The sequence below is a fragment of the Microplitis mediator genome, chromosome 2, assembly GCF_029852145.1.
Source record: "Microplitis mediator isolate UGA2020A chromosome 2, iyMicMedi2.1, whole genome shotgun sequence".
In the NCBI taxonomy this organism is placed as follows: domain Eukaryota; kingdom Metazoa; phylum Arthropoda; class Insecta; order Hymenoptera; family Braconidae; genus Microplitis; species Microplitis mediator.
The window spans coordinates 25,618,926-25,636,357 of record NC_079970.1 but is presented as its reverse complement, the minus strand read 5'-3'; the positions used below and the strand labels follow the sequence as shown (position 1 = coordinate 25,636,357).

General features: G+C 29.5%; 3 protein-coding genes across 8 annotated transcripts; all 3 read left to right on the top strand.

Moving 5' to 3' along the window:
- The first annotated feature begins 352 nt into the window (after positions 1-352).
- On the top strand, positions 353-2,784 carry LOC130664231 (microtubule-associated proteins 1A/1B light chain 3A-like). 2 transcript variants are annotated; one of them, XM_057464086.1, is made up of 4 exons: positions 353-514; positions 870-1,032; positions 1,116-1,273; positions 2,028-2,784. In XM_057464086.1, exons 1-4 carry the CDS (start codon positions 472-474, stop codon positions 2,048-2,050), a joined length of 387 nt encoding a protein of 128 aa, XP_057320069.1. In that variant the 5' UTR covers positions 353-471; the 3' UTR covers positions 2,051-2,784. The 2 variants fall into 2 exon arrangements, with proteins under 2 accessions (XP_057320069.1, XP_057320070.1); XM_057464087.1 differs by having other exon boundaries at positions 1,116-1,310.
- Positions 2,785-3,446: 662 nt separating this feature from the next.
- LOC130664221 (orphan steroid hormone receptor 2) lies at positions 3,447-9,796 on the top strand. Of its 5 annotated transcripts, none has more exons than XM_057464070.1 (8): positions 3,447-3,844; positions 5,329-5,506; positions 6,349-6,501; positions 6,582-6,846; positions 6,976-7,238; positions 7,337-7,533; positions 7,644-7,921; positions 8,046-9,796. In XM_057464070.1, exons 2-8 carry the CDS (start codon positions 5,366-5,368, stop codon positions 8,303-8,305), a joined length of 1,557 nt encoding a protein of 518 aa, XP_057320053.1. In that variant the 5' UTR covers positions 3,447-3,844; positions 5,329-5,365; the 3' UTR covers positions 8,306-9,796. The 5 variants fall into 5 exon arrangements, with proteins under 5 accessions (XP_057320053.1, XP_057320056.1, XP_057320052.1 ...); XM_057464073.1 differs by lacking the exon at positions 3,447-3,844 and adding an exon at positions 3,851-4,403 and having other exon boundaries at positions 6,991-7,238; XM_057464069.1 differs by lacking the exon at positions 3,447-3,844 and adding an exon at positions 3,851-4,403.
- A 1,148-nt stretch (positions 9,797-10,944) lies between these two features.
- On the top strand, positions 10,945-17,326 carry LOC130664222 (MAP kinase-activated protein kinase 2). The gene is made up of 9 exons (XM_057464074.1): positions 10,945-11,283; positions 12,082-12,294; positions 13,664-14,096; positions 14,544-14,683; positions 14,766-14,830; positions 14,914-15,021; positions 15,106-15,204; positions 15,781-16,067; positions 16,162-17,326. Exons 2-9 carry the CDS (start codon positions 12,260-12,262, stop codon positions 16,399-16,401), a joined length of 1,407 nt encoding a protein of 468 aa, XP_057320057.1. The 5' UTR covers positions 10,945-11,283; positions 12,082-12,259; the 3' UTR covers positions 16,402-17,326.
- The last annotated feature ends 106 nt before the right edge of the window (positions 17,327-17,432 follow it).

Here is a 17,432-nt window from a genome sequence, read left to right as displayed (position 1 = left end):
TTTTTTTATAATTTATCATTTTAAAAAAATTCAAAAAACTTTTAGACCTCGGCTAACTTCGGGATCTTGAAAATTGGGACCACTGGCTTCTGCTGAAAGAAAATTCGATCGCGGCCGTAATTTTAGTCAGCATCGCCAAGAACTTTAGTTAGTAACATAAAATGATAAAAGAAATATACATATATATATATTTTTCAGTTCCAACAATGATAACAAAGTATAGCTTAACATGTCAGCGCCTGCGCAGAAATTGTAAGTCCGTCCATTATAATATTTCTTTCTTTCTTGTTCATACGAAAAATGTTATTATCCATCTTACTCTAGTGTATTTCAGAGAGTTTCAGTTCGTAACAAAAACGAGACAAGCTTCAGGAACTTGTTTGTTGTACTAAACTTGTGTTGGTGAATTCACAGCTGACTTTTAGTCAAAGTGCGTCGTAGTAGTTGATAAATAGAATACGAAATAACGAAATGAGCTTGACACCCAAGTCATTCAAAGAAAAGCGATCATTTGGTAAATAAATAGTCATTTATTTAAATAAATATTATTACAATTAACGTTAAATCAAAAAATATTTTAAATAATAAGTCGTGTTATGACAGTAGTTATTTTTTCTGGTTACTTATTTTATAACAAAACGTTTCTGTGTCTCTCCTACTTGACACAGCTCACACATACATGTACATTTTATTTTATCATCATTTTTATTCCCTCATTGTTTATATTCATTTATTTTTTTAAATCTTTCAATTCTTCTTTGCTTTATTTGTTGTAATTACGTTGATAGTGTAATGATTTATTGGAGTGGTATTGATATATCTATTTTTAATTGTTAGTAAAATATTATTTTATAACGATTTTATTTTAGCACAACGAGTAGCTGATGTGGAATTAATTCGTGAACGTCATCCAAATAAAATACCTATTATTGTTGAACGTTACTACGGTGAAAGACAATTACCATTATTAGATAAATCTAAATTTTTAGTGCCAGACCATTTAACTGTGGCTGAATTAATTAAAATTATAAGGTATTATTTAATTAATTTTATTTAATTTAATAAACTAGTATTTAAAATGCGAGTTAATTATTTTGAATTTTTATTTTTACTAGACGAAGATTACAATTACATCCAACACAGGCATTTTTTGTGCTTGTCAATCAAAGGAGTATGGCTAGCGGAAGTCTGACAATGGCACAACTGTATCAACGAGAAAAAGATGAAGATGGATTTTTGTATATGGTTTTTGCGAGCCAAGAAGTCTTTGGATGTTAGTTTTTAAAATTTATCTAATAATATTGATCTAGGTATTTATTTTTTTAATTTATAAATTTATTTATATCACTGGCATTACACTGAAAAAAATTTGGAGACAACTCGGAGTGCTTATGGATTTTATTTAAATCCGAATTCACTCTGTCATCCGGAGTTTCGGAGTAAAAAAAATTACTCTGCATATGGAGTAAATGGAGTTTATTTTTGAAATAAACTCCCCTTCGGGGTTGATTTTACTCCGAGGGGATTAAATAAATAAGCAATCATTCGATTCGTATTTACTCCGGATGTACTCCGCAAATTTTTTAAAGTGTAAAGTTTTAAATTTCAATGCCACTTGACGAAGAAAAATGAGCTTAAGAAATTAAAAAATTTTTATTATGCTGTCTAAAGTTGAAACAGGAAATTGAGTCGCCAAAAAATTATACTGCACTACAAAAAATATCCAATTTAAACTTATTGATAAATTGTGATATAAATTATTGTCTAAATTAGGAATCAGTAGAGAATAAATAATTTTTAGAGGCTCACAATAACAATTTTAGTGCAGCACAACTTTTTGACAACTTAACTTCCCATCATTTCGTCGGCAGCTCAATAAAAACTCGTACATTTTGTCTCTCATTTTTATCCGTCGAACAAACCTTAAAAATTTTCTTCTCTACCTTTCAATCCAAATAATTATTATAAAATGCAATGTATCAATTTCACCCCGTATAAAATATATAATTACATATTTTTATTTTCAGATGATCATGACAATTTTACGTGATATTATCGTTAAAAACCAATAGAAATTAACGGTTAGAAAAAAGAGGAAGGAAAAATAATAAACGAAGATGTTTAAGCGTAAAAAAATTAACTTTTTAAATTATTCGTGGTACAAAATTGTTGTGGTGCTTTTTTTGATGGCTAATAATAATAATGAAGGATGAATGGGTTCAAAAACGAGTGTATGTTCAATTGATACAAATAAATCTATATCGTTGCAATCATCATCATAAGTAATTAATATTATATTATATTATAATATAATATAATAACAACATTAAATTCAAATATTGATCTTTAAAAGAAATTACCTTCGTAAGTGTGTAAGGTAGTCTGATACTAGGATAATAATTAAATAAAATAATTAAAATCTTGATTAAACAATTAAGAATTAGTGTGATTCACAACTGAAACAATTCTATGCTTTCTTCACAAGATAATTTATCACAAATATACTATATAAATACAATAAATATATATCTATATATATTGATGATTTAAATTGATCAAAATAATATAAAAAATATTTACAATAAATAATAAATAATAAATGAAAACTCATAATATAGAGTTTGAAAATAACGAAATCGTCCAGCAATTAAATCGATTTCATTTTTTTTATAATTTTTAATAAAACAAATCTATTTATCAATACATTTAAATTATACCGTTTAAATGAAAATTCATTGAACAATAAACAGAGGCTCTGATTATTTTTTTTGCCAAACTTTTCGATACCTGACAATTTCTGTAATTATTATTATTACTACATTATGTACATTTTTTACTTGTAACTTATGACTATTCAAAATAATTAAGTATTTAAAGAGCAGGATTTATATCATATATGTAAACGCATACATTATAATTATATCTCCGTGTATATGTAAATATAAATATATATGTATAAACAAAATACATACAATGTAACAATTGTCAATGGAAAATTCTAAATAGATAAAATGTACCTACAAAAATTTGAAATTTACTTAAAAAAAAAAATCCTCATCTTTTCATTTCATGATCCTGAAGTTAGCAGACAATTATTAATTTCCGAATTTTTTTTTTCAACAATTCAATATAAAAAAAAAAAAAAACTAAAAATATGCACATGTAGAAAATTAAAAAAACTCTGGCTGCAATTTTTTGAAATATTATTTTTTTCAACTTATCGTTCTTAAAAAAATTCAAAAATTATTAGACGCCAGCTAATTTAAAAAATTATCAATTTAAAAAATTTAAAATTTCGCGGGCTTTTTAAATCAATAACTAACGCGCCAATAAAAAACATCTTGAACTACATCAGTAAAGTATACATTTATAAATATACAGTCTCGTCCCTAGTAATTGTTATTCTCATTATTATTATTTTTTTTCTGATACTTTCAGAGTCTAGAGTAAACATCAGCCAGCACAGCAGCGAGTGATGTGAGTCAAGACTTAGAAGTAAAGGTAAAGGCGGGCAAGAGGACAAGCCTGGAAACAGAATAGAACGAGAGAAGTCACGACTAATGCACCTGGCCCGTGTGCTTTCAACTCCACGAGCCAGTCACCATACGGCCATACCACCAGCAACCGGCCCGAGGAGAGAGACACAAACTGGGGGCAGAAACTAAGCGAGTAGAAAAGAGTTGAGTAGAATGGAGAAGTAGAGTAGAGTGGAATGAGCGGCTCGTGGAGTGGGCAGACGAGAGAGGAGAAGAGCAAAGAGCGACAAAGTGACTGAAGTTGACCTGGGCACTGGGGACTGGGGACTGGGGGTCTGGGGGACTGCCAGCAGTGGAACCACACCACGGTGAGTGTTACAGGTTACCAGTTACCATTGCTCTGATAGATAGAGTTGCGTTCACCTGTGTGTGCAAGGTTGCCTGTTTTGTTACCTTTAAACTCTCCCGCATTATATTCAGATCCTGTCAGTGTGTGTGTTGCTGCTTCTGTTGCTGACATCTGTCCTCCATAAGCTAAAAGTGTTCGTCGGTGTGTCCTGTGTCGTCTACTTTACTCACATCAGTGGTAGTCTACTCGGTTCAGTATTTTATATATACTCTACAATATCATCAATATAACTTTGACCAACGTTTAGTCTACGGACAATAAACTCGATGTGATCTCGTGGCAGATGTGCATTACACCCACTAGTCTTGTATGTATTTTAAGACAAGACCACCAAGTTTCAGTCTCAGTCTCAGTCAGACTCAGTCTTAAAATCACCGACGACTAAACTGAAACACAAGAAATTAAGTCTACAGAATTGTTATCATTATTTTTAATAACAAGTTTTATTTAAATGCTGATCCGCGTGTGCAAATCCAAACAGTACGCAAATGCTGACACTAATTGCCGCACAATAACAGGTAGCGTATTGTCATTATTTTTAAATAATCAACTTTATTTTTAATGCGTATTTAGTTTGTTTGATAAAATGGGTACAGGTTGATTTTATTAATTGTCATATTTATATTTTTATAAATATTTATATGTATATTTATATTTATAGGTATTTGTACTGAATATATGTATATATTTAAGTAAAGACGCTGATCTGGCACGCCACTGAAAGACACGAAATGGCTACTCAGACAACGTTTTTTTAAACTCCGTGACCTTTTCGTGTTACCTAGGTGCGGTGTGTGTGATACGTTACCTCGTCACAGGTATAATACGTGTCAAGTTGTGACCCGCCCACACTTATCATTTTTATTATGTCTTAATATATATATATGTATATATATTTGCGTCGTTTTATGTACACTCGTCGCTATTTAACTCGTTTTTTTCTGACTCATAATTCGCCGTGACATTTTTATACTTTTATATTTCGTGTTGAAATAAAAAATATTTAAAAAAACATAAAGCGCGCGTTTCGTTACAAAAATTTATAACGCGTTAATGAGGAATAAATAAAACGTAGGAGTTAATGCAATGTAAGTTGAGCCATCTTTTCCTTACCGTAAAAAGTAATAAAAGAAAATATATATATGAAATAAGAAGAAAAAAAATGCCGTCAGCCAACCGAGAAAATGAGAGCGAAGGGAACGGTTTTATTAATATTTTAACGAGAGGAAGGGGAACTTGTATACCTATTTGTTAATAATTGTAGATAAATAATGAACGAAGTTATACTTCAAGCAGGGGTAAAAAAATGTTTTTAAGTCGTTAAGTTAAATATGTAATGTTTAAAAATGTACTGCTATCGATTAGTAAATTGACGTTTGTCATTATCATTTAACACACTTTGATACTCTAATAATAAGTGTATTTATTTTGTTATCATTTTAGGTGTGTAAGTGTGTGTAGGTGTTACTGGCTCTGACTGATGAACAATATGGACAGAGAGCTGGATCAGTGTGACAGCGACAATTTGAATGACAGTGAGGTCGAACGCAAAGGAGAAGTTGAGTTTCATGACCTGAGGCATCATCGTAACATGGATTATTCTGTTGATCCTGATACTGAGGTAATTTTTTTATTTCCCGCTATAAAAATTTGAAATTTAAAAAAAAATGTAAGTTATTGGTTTTGGACCGATTTTTGAAAATCGAGTTTTTGGTAGATCTTGATTTTTTGAGGTCATAGGAAATTATTTTGACCATTTGTAGATAAACGTTCGTTGTAAACTTTTTTTTGTCTGACGATATCTTTGGAACGAATCGATCGATTCGAGGGCATTTGCCGGCAATCGAAAGGGTTCACTAAGACTTAGATCTGATTAAATTTTCAAGTCAATCGTTCGAGAAGTTTACGATTTATAAGAAAAAAAAATAAACCAGTTGCCCAATTTGTCTCTAAATGTAATCAGTTCTAAGTCTTAATGAGCTCTTTCAATTGCTGCCAAGTTAAATGTACACAGAAAAAAAGAATTTCTTGGCGCAAGAAATATTTTGTATTATGAATTGAAGACAAAAATTTTTCTTGGCTCAAGAATTTTTTTCTCGCCTAAAAAATTTTTTTCTTGATCCGAGAAAATTTTTCCTTATCCCAAGAAAAGTTTTGTTTTCACTTTATAATACAAAAAATTTCTTGGGTCAAGTAAAAATTTTTTGCGCCAAGAAATCCTTTTTTTCTGTGTATGTTCTTTCAGTCTAACAATTTTTTGAGCTCGAAAATTTACAAGTTATAATATTTTCGACCTTCCGAGCGGGAAATTTTAGAGTTGTCCCGCAGGATCAACCGTTTTTTAGATTTTTTTTATTTAAACTACTATTAGTAGTTCGTACAAGTTACTTTTTCATTGTTGAATTGTTTTAAACAGGCGTACTGGCGTATTTACTTATCCATTATTGTTTTTTTTTTAAACAGAGAGATATTGAACGCGATCAAAATAATCACTCCGACATACTGGACGAGAAGGTTGATTACAAAATGGGAAGAGACTTCCGTAATTTGGGGCACCATCGTGGTATGGTACACATACACAGCGGCATTGAGCACTTGAATAACACAGACGTTGAGGTAATTTATTTATCATTATTTATTATCAAGCTGATAGCTGTTGGTAAATAGTAACTGATGATTTAAATTTTTTATTGCAGGTTAAATTAGCGAGAGATGTTAGAGGTTCTCTGGGCCTTGGGCTGTCGCTAGAATTGTGTGTCGTCTGCGGTGACCGTGCAAGTGGGCGTCATTATGGCGCGATAAGTTGCGAAGGATGCAAAGGTTTTTTTAAGCGGAGTATCCGTAAACAACTGGGCTATCAGTGCCGAGGAAGTAAATCCTGCGAGGTCACTAAACATCATCGGAATCGTTGTCAGTATTGTCGGCTTCAAAAATGCCTGGCAATGGGAATGAGAAGTGACTGTGAGTTACTTTATTGTATTTATTATAATAATAATAATATTAGTTTTTTAAATGGCAATAATTTAACTATTGATAAATAGTGATAGTTATTGGAGGGTTTACTAGATGAATATAATAAACATAAGCAAGCTTGGGGTGTTACAGCGGTGCAGCATGAGCGAAAACCGGTACTCGGTGAAGCAGCAAGCACTAAATTAAGTAATCGCAGTGCGAGAGTTAAACCAGAGCCTCAACAATCAGCACCAGAGACAGCACCCATTTGGGAGCCACCAGAAAGTCCAAGTGTCGAAGACCAAAGCAGTGACAGTGATCTGAGTGATGCATTGACTCTGGCACGTGAACGTTTGCTCATTTCACATGCGCTTGAGGGAATGGCTAAACTCATTGGTGATGTAAGAGCGACAGTATATCATAATAACATTTGTTTGTTTATTATTATGAATTATTTATGAGTTAGTAGTATTAACTCAAGGTTGTTTTATTTAAATAGAGTGTAAACGGATCCGATGAGCCAGAGGAAGAGTGGACTGGCCAGCTTTTGTTTGAGCGGCACACAGTCTTTGAACTACGGGCACCTAGTCCAGCTCCAGCATACTTATCAATTCACTATATTTGTGAGAGTGCTGCGAGGTTGTTATTTTTATCCGTTCACTGGGCACGAGGAATACCCGCTTTTCAAGCACTCCCGTAAATATTGATTTTCTCTTATACTATTTTATTTTATTTTATAAATAAAACCTTTAATCCCACGTAATCCGCTTATTGTATTGGTAATTGGATCCATGTATTTTATATAGCTCGGATGTTCAGACTTCTCTGGTACGAAGCTCATGGGGTCAGTTGTTTACTTTAGGTCTTGCGCAGTGTGCATACACTCTGTCGCTACCCAGTATTTTGACGTCAATTATAAATCACCTGCAGGCGAGCATCGCTCAGGAAAAAATAACAGCGAGCAAAGTTAAATTGATAACTGAGCACATATGCAGACTCCAGGATTGCGTTAGTTCGCTTCATAAAATGCAGGTTGACTCAACGGAGTACGCCTACCTCAAGGCTCTGACACTCTTCAGTTCAGGTGAGTCATCATTTATGACCTTATAATTCCCGCCAAAGGTTAATAGCATTAATTATTATTATTATTATTACCATATCGGGAATATTATTAATAATTGTCATGTATTTGTTGTCTTGTGAAATAGACAATATTCTAGCTGACGCCTGGCGTAAGAAGGTCGAAGTGCTGCAGGAAGCAGCATGGAGTGAATTACAACAACGAGTTGGATCAGACCGACTACCTCGACTATTACTAAGACTAGCTCCGCTTCGTGCAATAAATCCACGTGTTTTGGAAGATTTATTTTTCGCGGGTCTCATTGGCAGAGTCAGCGTTGCTTCAGTCGTGCCTTATATACTTGGTATGCAGGATTGTAAAACAGAATCAGATGCCCAAATGGTATGACAATTGTTATTTGTGCAATGCCAATCGTTACCTAAGAGTAAGGATTAATTGTTATAACGTTTAATATTCGAAGATTTATTTTATACATTTATTATAATGAGTATTTTTCTTTTTTTAATAATATTATTTTTAAAATTATAAAATGGCATTGTCGAGTTTATAAACATACTTAAATGTTTACGTTTGTTCCAAATTAAATATGAGACTTAATTAGACTTTAGATTATTATCTGGCTTTTGATAAAATAATAATAAACAAATTGGTGGTAATTTAGTTAACATGTTTAATATTTTTTTAAATTATAATAGTCATACAAGGTGTTATTGCTCAATGTATTAATTATAAACTGTTGAATTTTATATTGTGAGCATTGGAAACATATTTAAGATGGATTATTTTTTTATCGAAATCTAGATGCATTTTGGATTACGTTTTAAAAATTTTATTATAGAAAAAAAAACAAATAATTTAATCTTCGATATGATAAGTATTTTTGAGTATAAAAAAATATATAGATGCGGTGATATATATTTTGTTGGTGAAAAAAAAGAGAAAATAAGTATAATTGTTAGATGATAAAGTTAAATTTATTTAGTATTGTACCTGTTGAATTTAATTTTATTTCATCATTGTAATACTTATGGTCGATGATTTGACGTTGTTTTGATGTCTGATAATTATGTTATAATAGAACATTAATGTTAATTTTACCAATAAGTTATTATAAGATTAAATGATAATTGGACGAGTTTTAAGATATTAGAATTTACGCCAAAATATTTCATTGCATTCATAAATCATTTGTTTAATTATAGTTCGTTACAATTAAATTTTTTTTCAATGCCAAAATTTAGATAAAACTTAATAATTAATTGACTTTTTTTTCAATACATTTATTTCATTTGAGTATAAAATTACTCAATTTTTTTTTTATTGCATAATTATTAATTTAAAAAATAATTATGATTGTGAATAATTTGAGATATAATTAAATATGTAAAGATTGTACATGGGATTTAGTTATGTGTAAATTTTTAAAAAATCAGTTAATGTATATTATTAATTATTAATTAATTGATTAATTATTACGATTGAAATATTATATTTTAATGTCTAATACAATAATTGACATAATTTACACTTATAATTATAAAGAACGTAAATAAGGTGATAATATTTTTCTCTTCCTTTGCTCCAGATATTTTTAACGTACCGAGTCTTAAACTTTAGTTAAAAATTATTATGACAAATAATAATGATAATAAATTAAATTTAACTGAAGGTTGTTAATTAAGTATACAAATGGAAAAAAATCTAATTACGGTCAAGGTATTAAAATATTGATAATGTATTGTACAGAAAATTATTAAAAAAAAATATTGTGCCTATTAAAATTTAAATCAATTATTTATAATGATCATTATTAAATGTGATTAAAGTTTTGTAATTATTTAATTACAAGTTATTAAATAAAGCCTGACATTTAAAATATTTATTTATTCTTTATAATTTTCTTAACCCATTTTTTTATGATCCTGAAGTTAGCAGACAATTAATAATTTTCGGATTTTTTTTTCCCCAAATCAATTACAAAAAAACAAAAACTAAAAATATGCACATGTAGAAAATTTAGAAAACTGCAGGTGCAATTTTTTCAAAAATTTTTTTTTATAGTTTATCGCCTAAAAAAAAAATTCAAAAATAATTAGACGTCTGCTAACTTCAGTATCACATTTTTGTTTATAAATTTATGAGTATTTATCAATAAATATCTAACTCATTTTTTAGTTTTTTTTTTAATTGTCGATTACCCAGTCCTCGGTTTCCTTTAATTATTTTTTATAAATTTATTGCATAGATTCAAAAATAAAAACATCATTTTGGCGCGAAACTTTAAATGAATTTTTATTAATATTCTGGAAATATATTCAGATGTAATCATATATATGACTATTTATATATAATTGTACATATCTAAGAAAAATGTGTCATATTTTTAAATGAATTTCCAAGTTTTATATTTAAATATTTTTCCCGGTTAAAATTCAAATTTATGAATAATAAATAATTTAAAAAATGTTTTGTTATCATAAATAAAAAATCTATAAATAAAACTTTTGTAAAAATAAATTATCGAGTATAAATAAAATAAAATAACAATAATAAATCAAGTGAAAGTATTTTTAAAAAAATATAAGTCAGTAGTGACGGCCCTGAAGATGAGTCATTCTGATTTTCCAGCATACTTGCTCTTGGTAACTTTTACAGATTGTGCATCACCTCTTCATCATATCATCATCATCACCATCATCACAGCAAGTAAAAATTTATAAATTTACAAATCATCATTCTACAATAAAGCAGCGAACATTCAAATCAACAAGTTTTCATTTAAAATCAGCTATACAACTTTTTAAAATTAAAAATCGACTAGCAATCGTACATTCAAATCGTCATACCACCAAAATATATCCAAGTAAACTACGGGGAGTTTGAAATTCAATTTAAAGATTCCCCACAAAGAAAACGACGGAGAATCACGATAATAAAATTAAAGAGCAACAGCGCAAACGCGGTATTGTACTCACACATCTAATACACAATAAGTATGTACACACTTTTGAATAATTATATTTTACAATTCAGTGTCAGCTGAGATTTTAACATGCACAGTACTCAGTTTGTTGATTTTTACCTCAACCTAACATTCAAATAATTTATTGTTTCAATTATTAATATACTAGTGCACTAAAATAATTATTTTATTTAAATTCAAATAGTGCGCTAATTATTTGAATTTTTAAATCTCATTAATAATTCAAATTATTGTGTGATTTTGTGATAGTAATTATACCATTTGTGGATTATTTTGTTCATGACAATCGACAGGTGCTACACCTCCGCAATATGAGTGATATATGGCCATGAACGACTTCTTAGAATTTCACGACACCGTGTAAAAATTTATTACTACTTTGGTAAATTTTTAAAATGACACTTTTATATTTTACTCTTCCTATAACAAAATTCGTATAAAAAAAAACTATAAACAAAAATTAGTAGTAGTAGAAAAATAATATAATTAAATTTCATATATAATAATTAACTTCCTTCGCAATTATATGTTGCTAATTGCTGAGGTTATAAATTCTTTTCATTTGAATTAACTCATAAAAAATTTATTGACGATTATTGTTGTCGGAACTGTCGATTATTTCAAATTTACGTTTTAAATTTTATTGATGATTATATGATGCTAAAGTTAGCCGACGTCTAATAATTTTTGGACTTTTTTTTAAACAATAAATTATAAAAAAAAATAGCACCTGTAGTTTTTAAAATTTTCTACATGTGCATATTTTTTTTTTTGTTTTTTTGTTGAAAAAAAAATCCGAAAATTACTAATTGTCTGCTAACTTCAGGATCATATGATTATTATATATATTTTTTTGTCACTCGAATTCTATATTTGGTTGTGCGTTAGCGTTACGTCAACTACTAATTGATTACACAAATTCTTTTATAGAAAATATTTAAGTTCCAGAAACTAGTAAAGTATTACGTTATTTTTTACTGTATGATAATTAAATAAATATCAGCGTTTTTATAAAACTCTAATATTGCTGATTCATCAAATCACTTGTGACAAGTGTGTTTATATATATATATATATATATATATATACATATATATATGAATTAGTATCAATTAAAAATTTATTATTTACAAATAAATAATCCGTAATAATTTATTTTTTGAAATAAATTTATTTTCAGCGGCAGTAAAATAATTATTTGTTATTTTATTTTGTATGGAGTTTTAAAATATCAAGAATTATTTTTTGGAGTCGTCCAGGTTTTATAAAAAATTCACACAATCACACAATAACGAGTAGTATTTAAAAAAAAAAAAATAATAAGTTATTTTTGTTAAATAAAAGGAATCCCAGCATCAATGTCCAAGTCAATCACTAGCTGGACCTTTTGGAGGTCAATTATTTATTTTTTTTATTTTATTCGATATATAATATGAAAAATATTTATATTGATTGCTATATAAAATGAAATTGTCCGTGTCGCAGTGTCGCTTTGTGTACCTTATTATATGTATGACATACGTACTCATAAATGTAATGTAATTTATCTTATCAATTAGAAATTGGTATAAAAATAATACTGAGTACATTTACTATCACGGAACGCATCATTGTTTGTTTTATTGAACGTGGTTTTACTTTTTCACATTTGCTTTTCATTATCTCATCATTTAATTATTTATTTTTTTATTAAACTAAAATTATTTTTAAAAAACTAACAATCGATAACTGCTTACTAATTCAAAAGCATGCTAAGCTGATTAAAATTACTAACAAATAATATTTATTGTACTGTAAAAAAATAGCGGAGTAAATCCGGAGCAGATGGTTGTTTATTTTAATTCCCTCGGAGTGAAATTTACTCCAAAGTAAATTTACTCGAATCGGAGTGAATGCGAATTTAAATAAAATCCAGATCACTCCGCTGGAAACTTAACTCCTTATTTACTCCGTTTGCGGAGTTATTTTTTTTTAAAACTCCGGAACTCCGAATGACGGAGTGAATGTGGAGCGGATGACTGGGTATTTATTTAATTCCCCTGGAGTAAAATTCACTTCGAAAAAAAGTTTAATTTAACATTGAAAATCCAGTTCGGAGTAAAATTAACTCCTACAAGTTCATTTTAATATTAAAACTCCGAATCGGAATAAATGCAGATTTAAATAAAATCCAAATCACTCCGAAATCATCTGAAAAAACAAACTCCCTATTTACTCCGTTTGCGGAGTTATTTTTTTTTTTAATTCCGGAACTCCAAATGACGGAGTGAATGTGGAGCGGATGACTGGGTATTTATTTAATTCCCCTGGAGTAAAATTAACTCCGAAAGAAAGTTTAATTTAATATTGAGAATCCAGTTCGGAGTAAAACTAACTCCGAAAAGTTCATTTTAATATCAAAACTCCGAATCGGAGTAAATACAGATTTAAATAAAATCCAGATCACTCCGCTGGAAACTAAACTCCTTATTTACTCCGTATGCGGAGTCATTTTTTTTAAACTCTGGAACTTCGAGTGACGGAGTGAATGTGGATGACTGGGTATTTATTTAATTACCTGGAGTAAAATTAAGCGGAGTTATTTTTTCTCAAACTCCATAACTCCGGAGTTAAATAAAATCCATAATCACTCCTTATTTTTTACAGTGTACTAATATTTTATTTATGTATTACGTTATAAATATTCAATTGATGATTCATAAATAAAATTAGGTAGAAAATTAAAATGAGTTATTTAAATTTATATTTTTGTCTCTTAACAGAAAGCCAAGACGGGTACGATTAGACGTGACTACAAAACCTAAAGGAAAAAAGAAACGGTCTAAGAAAGTAGATCGTCCGAGCAGTGTCATTGAAAAAGAACAAGGCCAGAGTAGTAACACTACTCCTACTACTGCTAACAACAACAACAACAACAACAACAACAAAAATAATAATAATATCAATAGTAGTAGTAATAGCGATAATAATAACAAAGTGATAGAAGAAGTTGATGAGATTGTTAGCAAAGAAGTAAAAGCAGAAGTATTTAAAAATAAAATGGAATATTCAATATCACGATTAGACAATCGTGTTCCCAAGGAGACACCAATTACTGATGATTACGAAATAAGTAATCACGTACTAGGACTTGGTATCAATGGACAAGTTGTTGAGTGCTATGACAAAAATACGAGAGAAAAATACGCCCTTAAGGTAATTTATTATCAATTATTAGCAATGAGTTAAAGAAATATATGTACAGATGTCGGGCATATTTATTTGTGAGGAGTAAATGTATACTTAATGAAGATGTCTGTGTAATTATACGTCATCGATATTAGTAAAGTTAATCAAGCTGAGTTTGGTTGAGATTCAGACTGCGGGTCTCACCGTCATCGGCTATTTTTATACTCTAAGTAATTTCCCTCTCAATGATTCGGTTTTATAATCGGAAAATATAGCGCACGGTTCAATGAAACGGATAAATAAAAAAAGATATTAAATGATAATATTATTTATTGATTTAGTATCTTTTGATATTGACGTTGATATGAAGAAGGAAATTTTTCACTTCCTGTTTTATAATTTTAATTAAAAATTTATCGCTTTATATTTTGTTTATTTATATTATATGTATTATATTTATATATTTTATTTCAGGTACTTTATGACTGTATGAAGGCGCGGAGAGAAGTCGAATTACACTGGAGAGCTTCTAATTGTAAACATATTGTACAAGTTAAAGATGTTTATGAAAACACTTATGGAGGAAATAAATGTCTGCTTGTAGTAATGGAGTGGTAATTTTAAATAACAATTTTATTTTTTATTTTTTACCATCTATTCATTTGTTAATAATAAACATTTTTTGCTGTTTATCAGTATGGAGGGTGGAGAACTTTTTCAACGGATACAAGATCGCCAGGAAGGCGCGTTCACTGAGAGAGGTAAAGGAAATATTTTCTTTGCATAATATCAAACAATATATGACTTTATTTACTTATTTTTGAAATATTTTTATTTATTGTAGAAGCTGCACAAATAATGTATGGAATTTGTCTTGCAGTAAAGCATCTTCACGACATGAATATTGCTCACAGAGATCTTAAACCTGAAAATCTTTTGTACTCAAAGTTAGGTAAATAATAATAATAATAAACTTGAATACTAGACTTTACTGTCCATGGACATTTTATATATAAAATTTAATTATGATTTTTAGATAGCTCGGGAATACTGAAATTAACAGACTTTGGTTTTGCCAAGGAGACTAATATTAAAAACACATTACAAACACCCTGTTATACACCTTATTATGTTGGTAAGTCAATAAAAAAATTATACTGTAAAATAAAATTATCATTCCATGAAAAACTTCAGTCAATCCGTAGCTGTACAGCGAGTTTAAAAAATCAGGGTGATTAGAGTTAAAATATCAACTTGTATTCTTACTGGTTGAAAAAAAGTATCGATAAATTGTGCCGAGACTATCAGCTTTCATGACATTTACGGCAATACACATATGACTTGAGTCTTGATGGTTAACTCAAGCATCAATTTATATTATTTTGAGTTTACGTTCTATGTCTTATTGCGCGTTGACAATTTAAAACTTTGAATATTAAACAAAATATTTAAAAAACGCATAAATCGAGGGATAATGATTTTTACTTGATACGCGATGCAATTTTCTATCCAATTATGCAAAGAGTACCATCAATCCGCTGTTACATTCTTGCTGACGAAATTTATCCATTAGCGATGTGCGCAATAGTGAATATTCTGTTATTAAAAACAGACGGAGCTTTACTTGTACATAAATATCATTAATTTTTAAAACATTTTTTGTATGTCTCTTTTATTTAAATTATCAATTAATGTATTCATTTATTTTTAGCTCCTGAAGTATTGGGACCAGAAAAGTACGACAAGAGCTGTGATATCTGGTCGTTGGGAGTGATAATGTACATTTTATTGTGCGGTTTTCCCCCGTTTTACAGCAACCACGGCCTAGCCATATCACCGGGCATGAAAAAGCGAATTCGTTTAGGGCAATACGACTTTCCCGCTCCAGAATGGGAACACGTGAGCACCGAAGCACGAGATTTGATAAAAGGAATGTTGCGCACAGATCCCGCTGAAAGATTTACCATCGAAGATGTTATGAGAAATAATTGGATTTGTGTATGTGCTTTTTACTTGATAAACTTTCTAGCTTTCACTTTTTAAATAAATAAATAAATAAATAAAAATATCTAATTAATAAATTATTTTACAGAAACACACAGAAGTACCGCCAACTCCATTGCATACCGGGCGAGTCTTGCGTGAAGGAGAAGAACTTTGGCCAGAAGTACAAGAAGAGATGACTCGGTCTCTCGCGACAATGCGTGTCGACTACGATGCCGCTAATTTGAAACAATTAGACAATTCAAACAACCCGCTGCTGATTAAACGTCGACGGGCGAAACAAGCCGCCGCCGTAGGGCCTCCACTGTCTCCTACGCCCGCGTCATAAGACAATAATATTACTAATTAATTAATTAATTAATTTATATGATCAATAGACCAATCATATAATGATTACAAAATGTCTATACTAAGATAATTGTTGATGTTTTAATTACGACGAGCTTACGGCTTACGTTACTGACAATATCGTGAAAAAAAATACCGCCCACTGTGCAGCTATTTTACAATACACTTATATTAAATATATTATTCTCATATATAGACAAATATAAATAAATAAATATATATATATTTTAATTATTAAATTAACGAGTTATCACAGTAGTTTAGGGCGGACTAGGTTGTCAATTATAAAATATTTAAATATGTACAAGTCTTTAAAAAATAATGAATTTACTTAAGAAATTTACCTGCTAAATAGTATAAATATATATATATAAAACGTATTACAAATGAAATTGTGATACAATTGTCGATAAATGGCCGTAATATTTAAGTGTCATGATAATAAAACTCTGGTAAAATGCTCGATAACATCTGGTGCCGTCCAAAATTATCTATTGCATTTTATTTATTTTTTTCAAGGAATGGTAGATAAGTACGGACCTAAATATGAGCTTATGAATAATAATTAAATAATTATAATTAATAAAATAAGTATATTTATGAGACAAAGGTAAAATATGTTTCATAAGTTCGTTAAAAACGGCAGGTAGAATAAAACTTAAGAAAATTATTTGAATATTTGAGTAGTCGGTTAATGAGTTTATGGTTTAGTTGATTTAAGCGGAAATATATTCATGAGAAAATGGATTTTTTTAAATTTTAGTTAGAGAAGAGGCTGGTTGGTTTATAAGCAAGATGACCATGGAGTTTTGTCGTATTGACACCGAGCACGAGTGCGCGTTTACTTCAATTCACGGTTTAATTTATCTTGTACTTGCTATTAATTATTAATTAGTGATTATGGTTAAAATAATTAGTCTAATGTTGATAATTAATGTGATTGTATTGATTGGTGGAAGACCATGTCGCTATTGGTGCAGGACTAAAATCAATTCATTTTACTGCTGTCCT

Bases quoted from the DNA above. Each gene is read 5' to 3' on its own strand.
- LOC130664231 (XM_057464086.1), top strand. From the start codon at position 472: ATGAGCTTGACACCCAAGTCATTCAAAGAAAAGCGATCATTTG. The intron at 515-869 runs GTAAATAAATAG...ATTTTATTTTAG, and splicing joins CAAAGAAAAGCGATCATTTG to CACAACGAGTAGCTGATGTG. The intron at 1,274-2,027 runs GTTAGTTTTTAA...TTTTATTTTCAG, and splicing joins GAGCCAAGAAGTCTTTGGAT to ATGATCATGACAATTTTACG.
- LOC130664222 (XM_057464074.1), top strand. From the start codon at position 12,260: ATGTCCAAGTCAATCACTAGCTGGACCTTTTGGAG. The intron at 14,831-14,913 runs GTAAAGGAAATA...TATTTATTGTAG, and splicing joins AGGCGCGTTCACTGAGAGAG to AAGCTGCACAAATAATGTAT. The intron at 16,068-16,161 runs GTATGTGCTTTT...ATTATTTTACAG, and splicing joins TGAGAAATAATTGGATTTGT to AAACACACAGAAGTACCGCC.
- LOC130664221 (XM_057464070.1), top strand. From the start codon at position 5,366: ATGAACAATATGGACAGAGAGCTGGATCAGTGTGACAGCGACAATTTG. The intron at 6,847-6,975 runs GTGAGTTACTTT...AACATAAGCAAG, and splicing joins AATGGGAATGAGAAGTGACT to CTTGGGGTGTTACAGCGGTG. The intron at 7,239-7,336 runs GTAAGAGCGACA...TTATTTAAATAG, and splicing joins TGGCTAAACTCATTGGTGAT to AGTGTAAACGGATCCGATGA.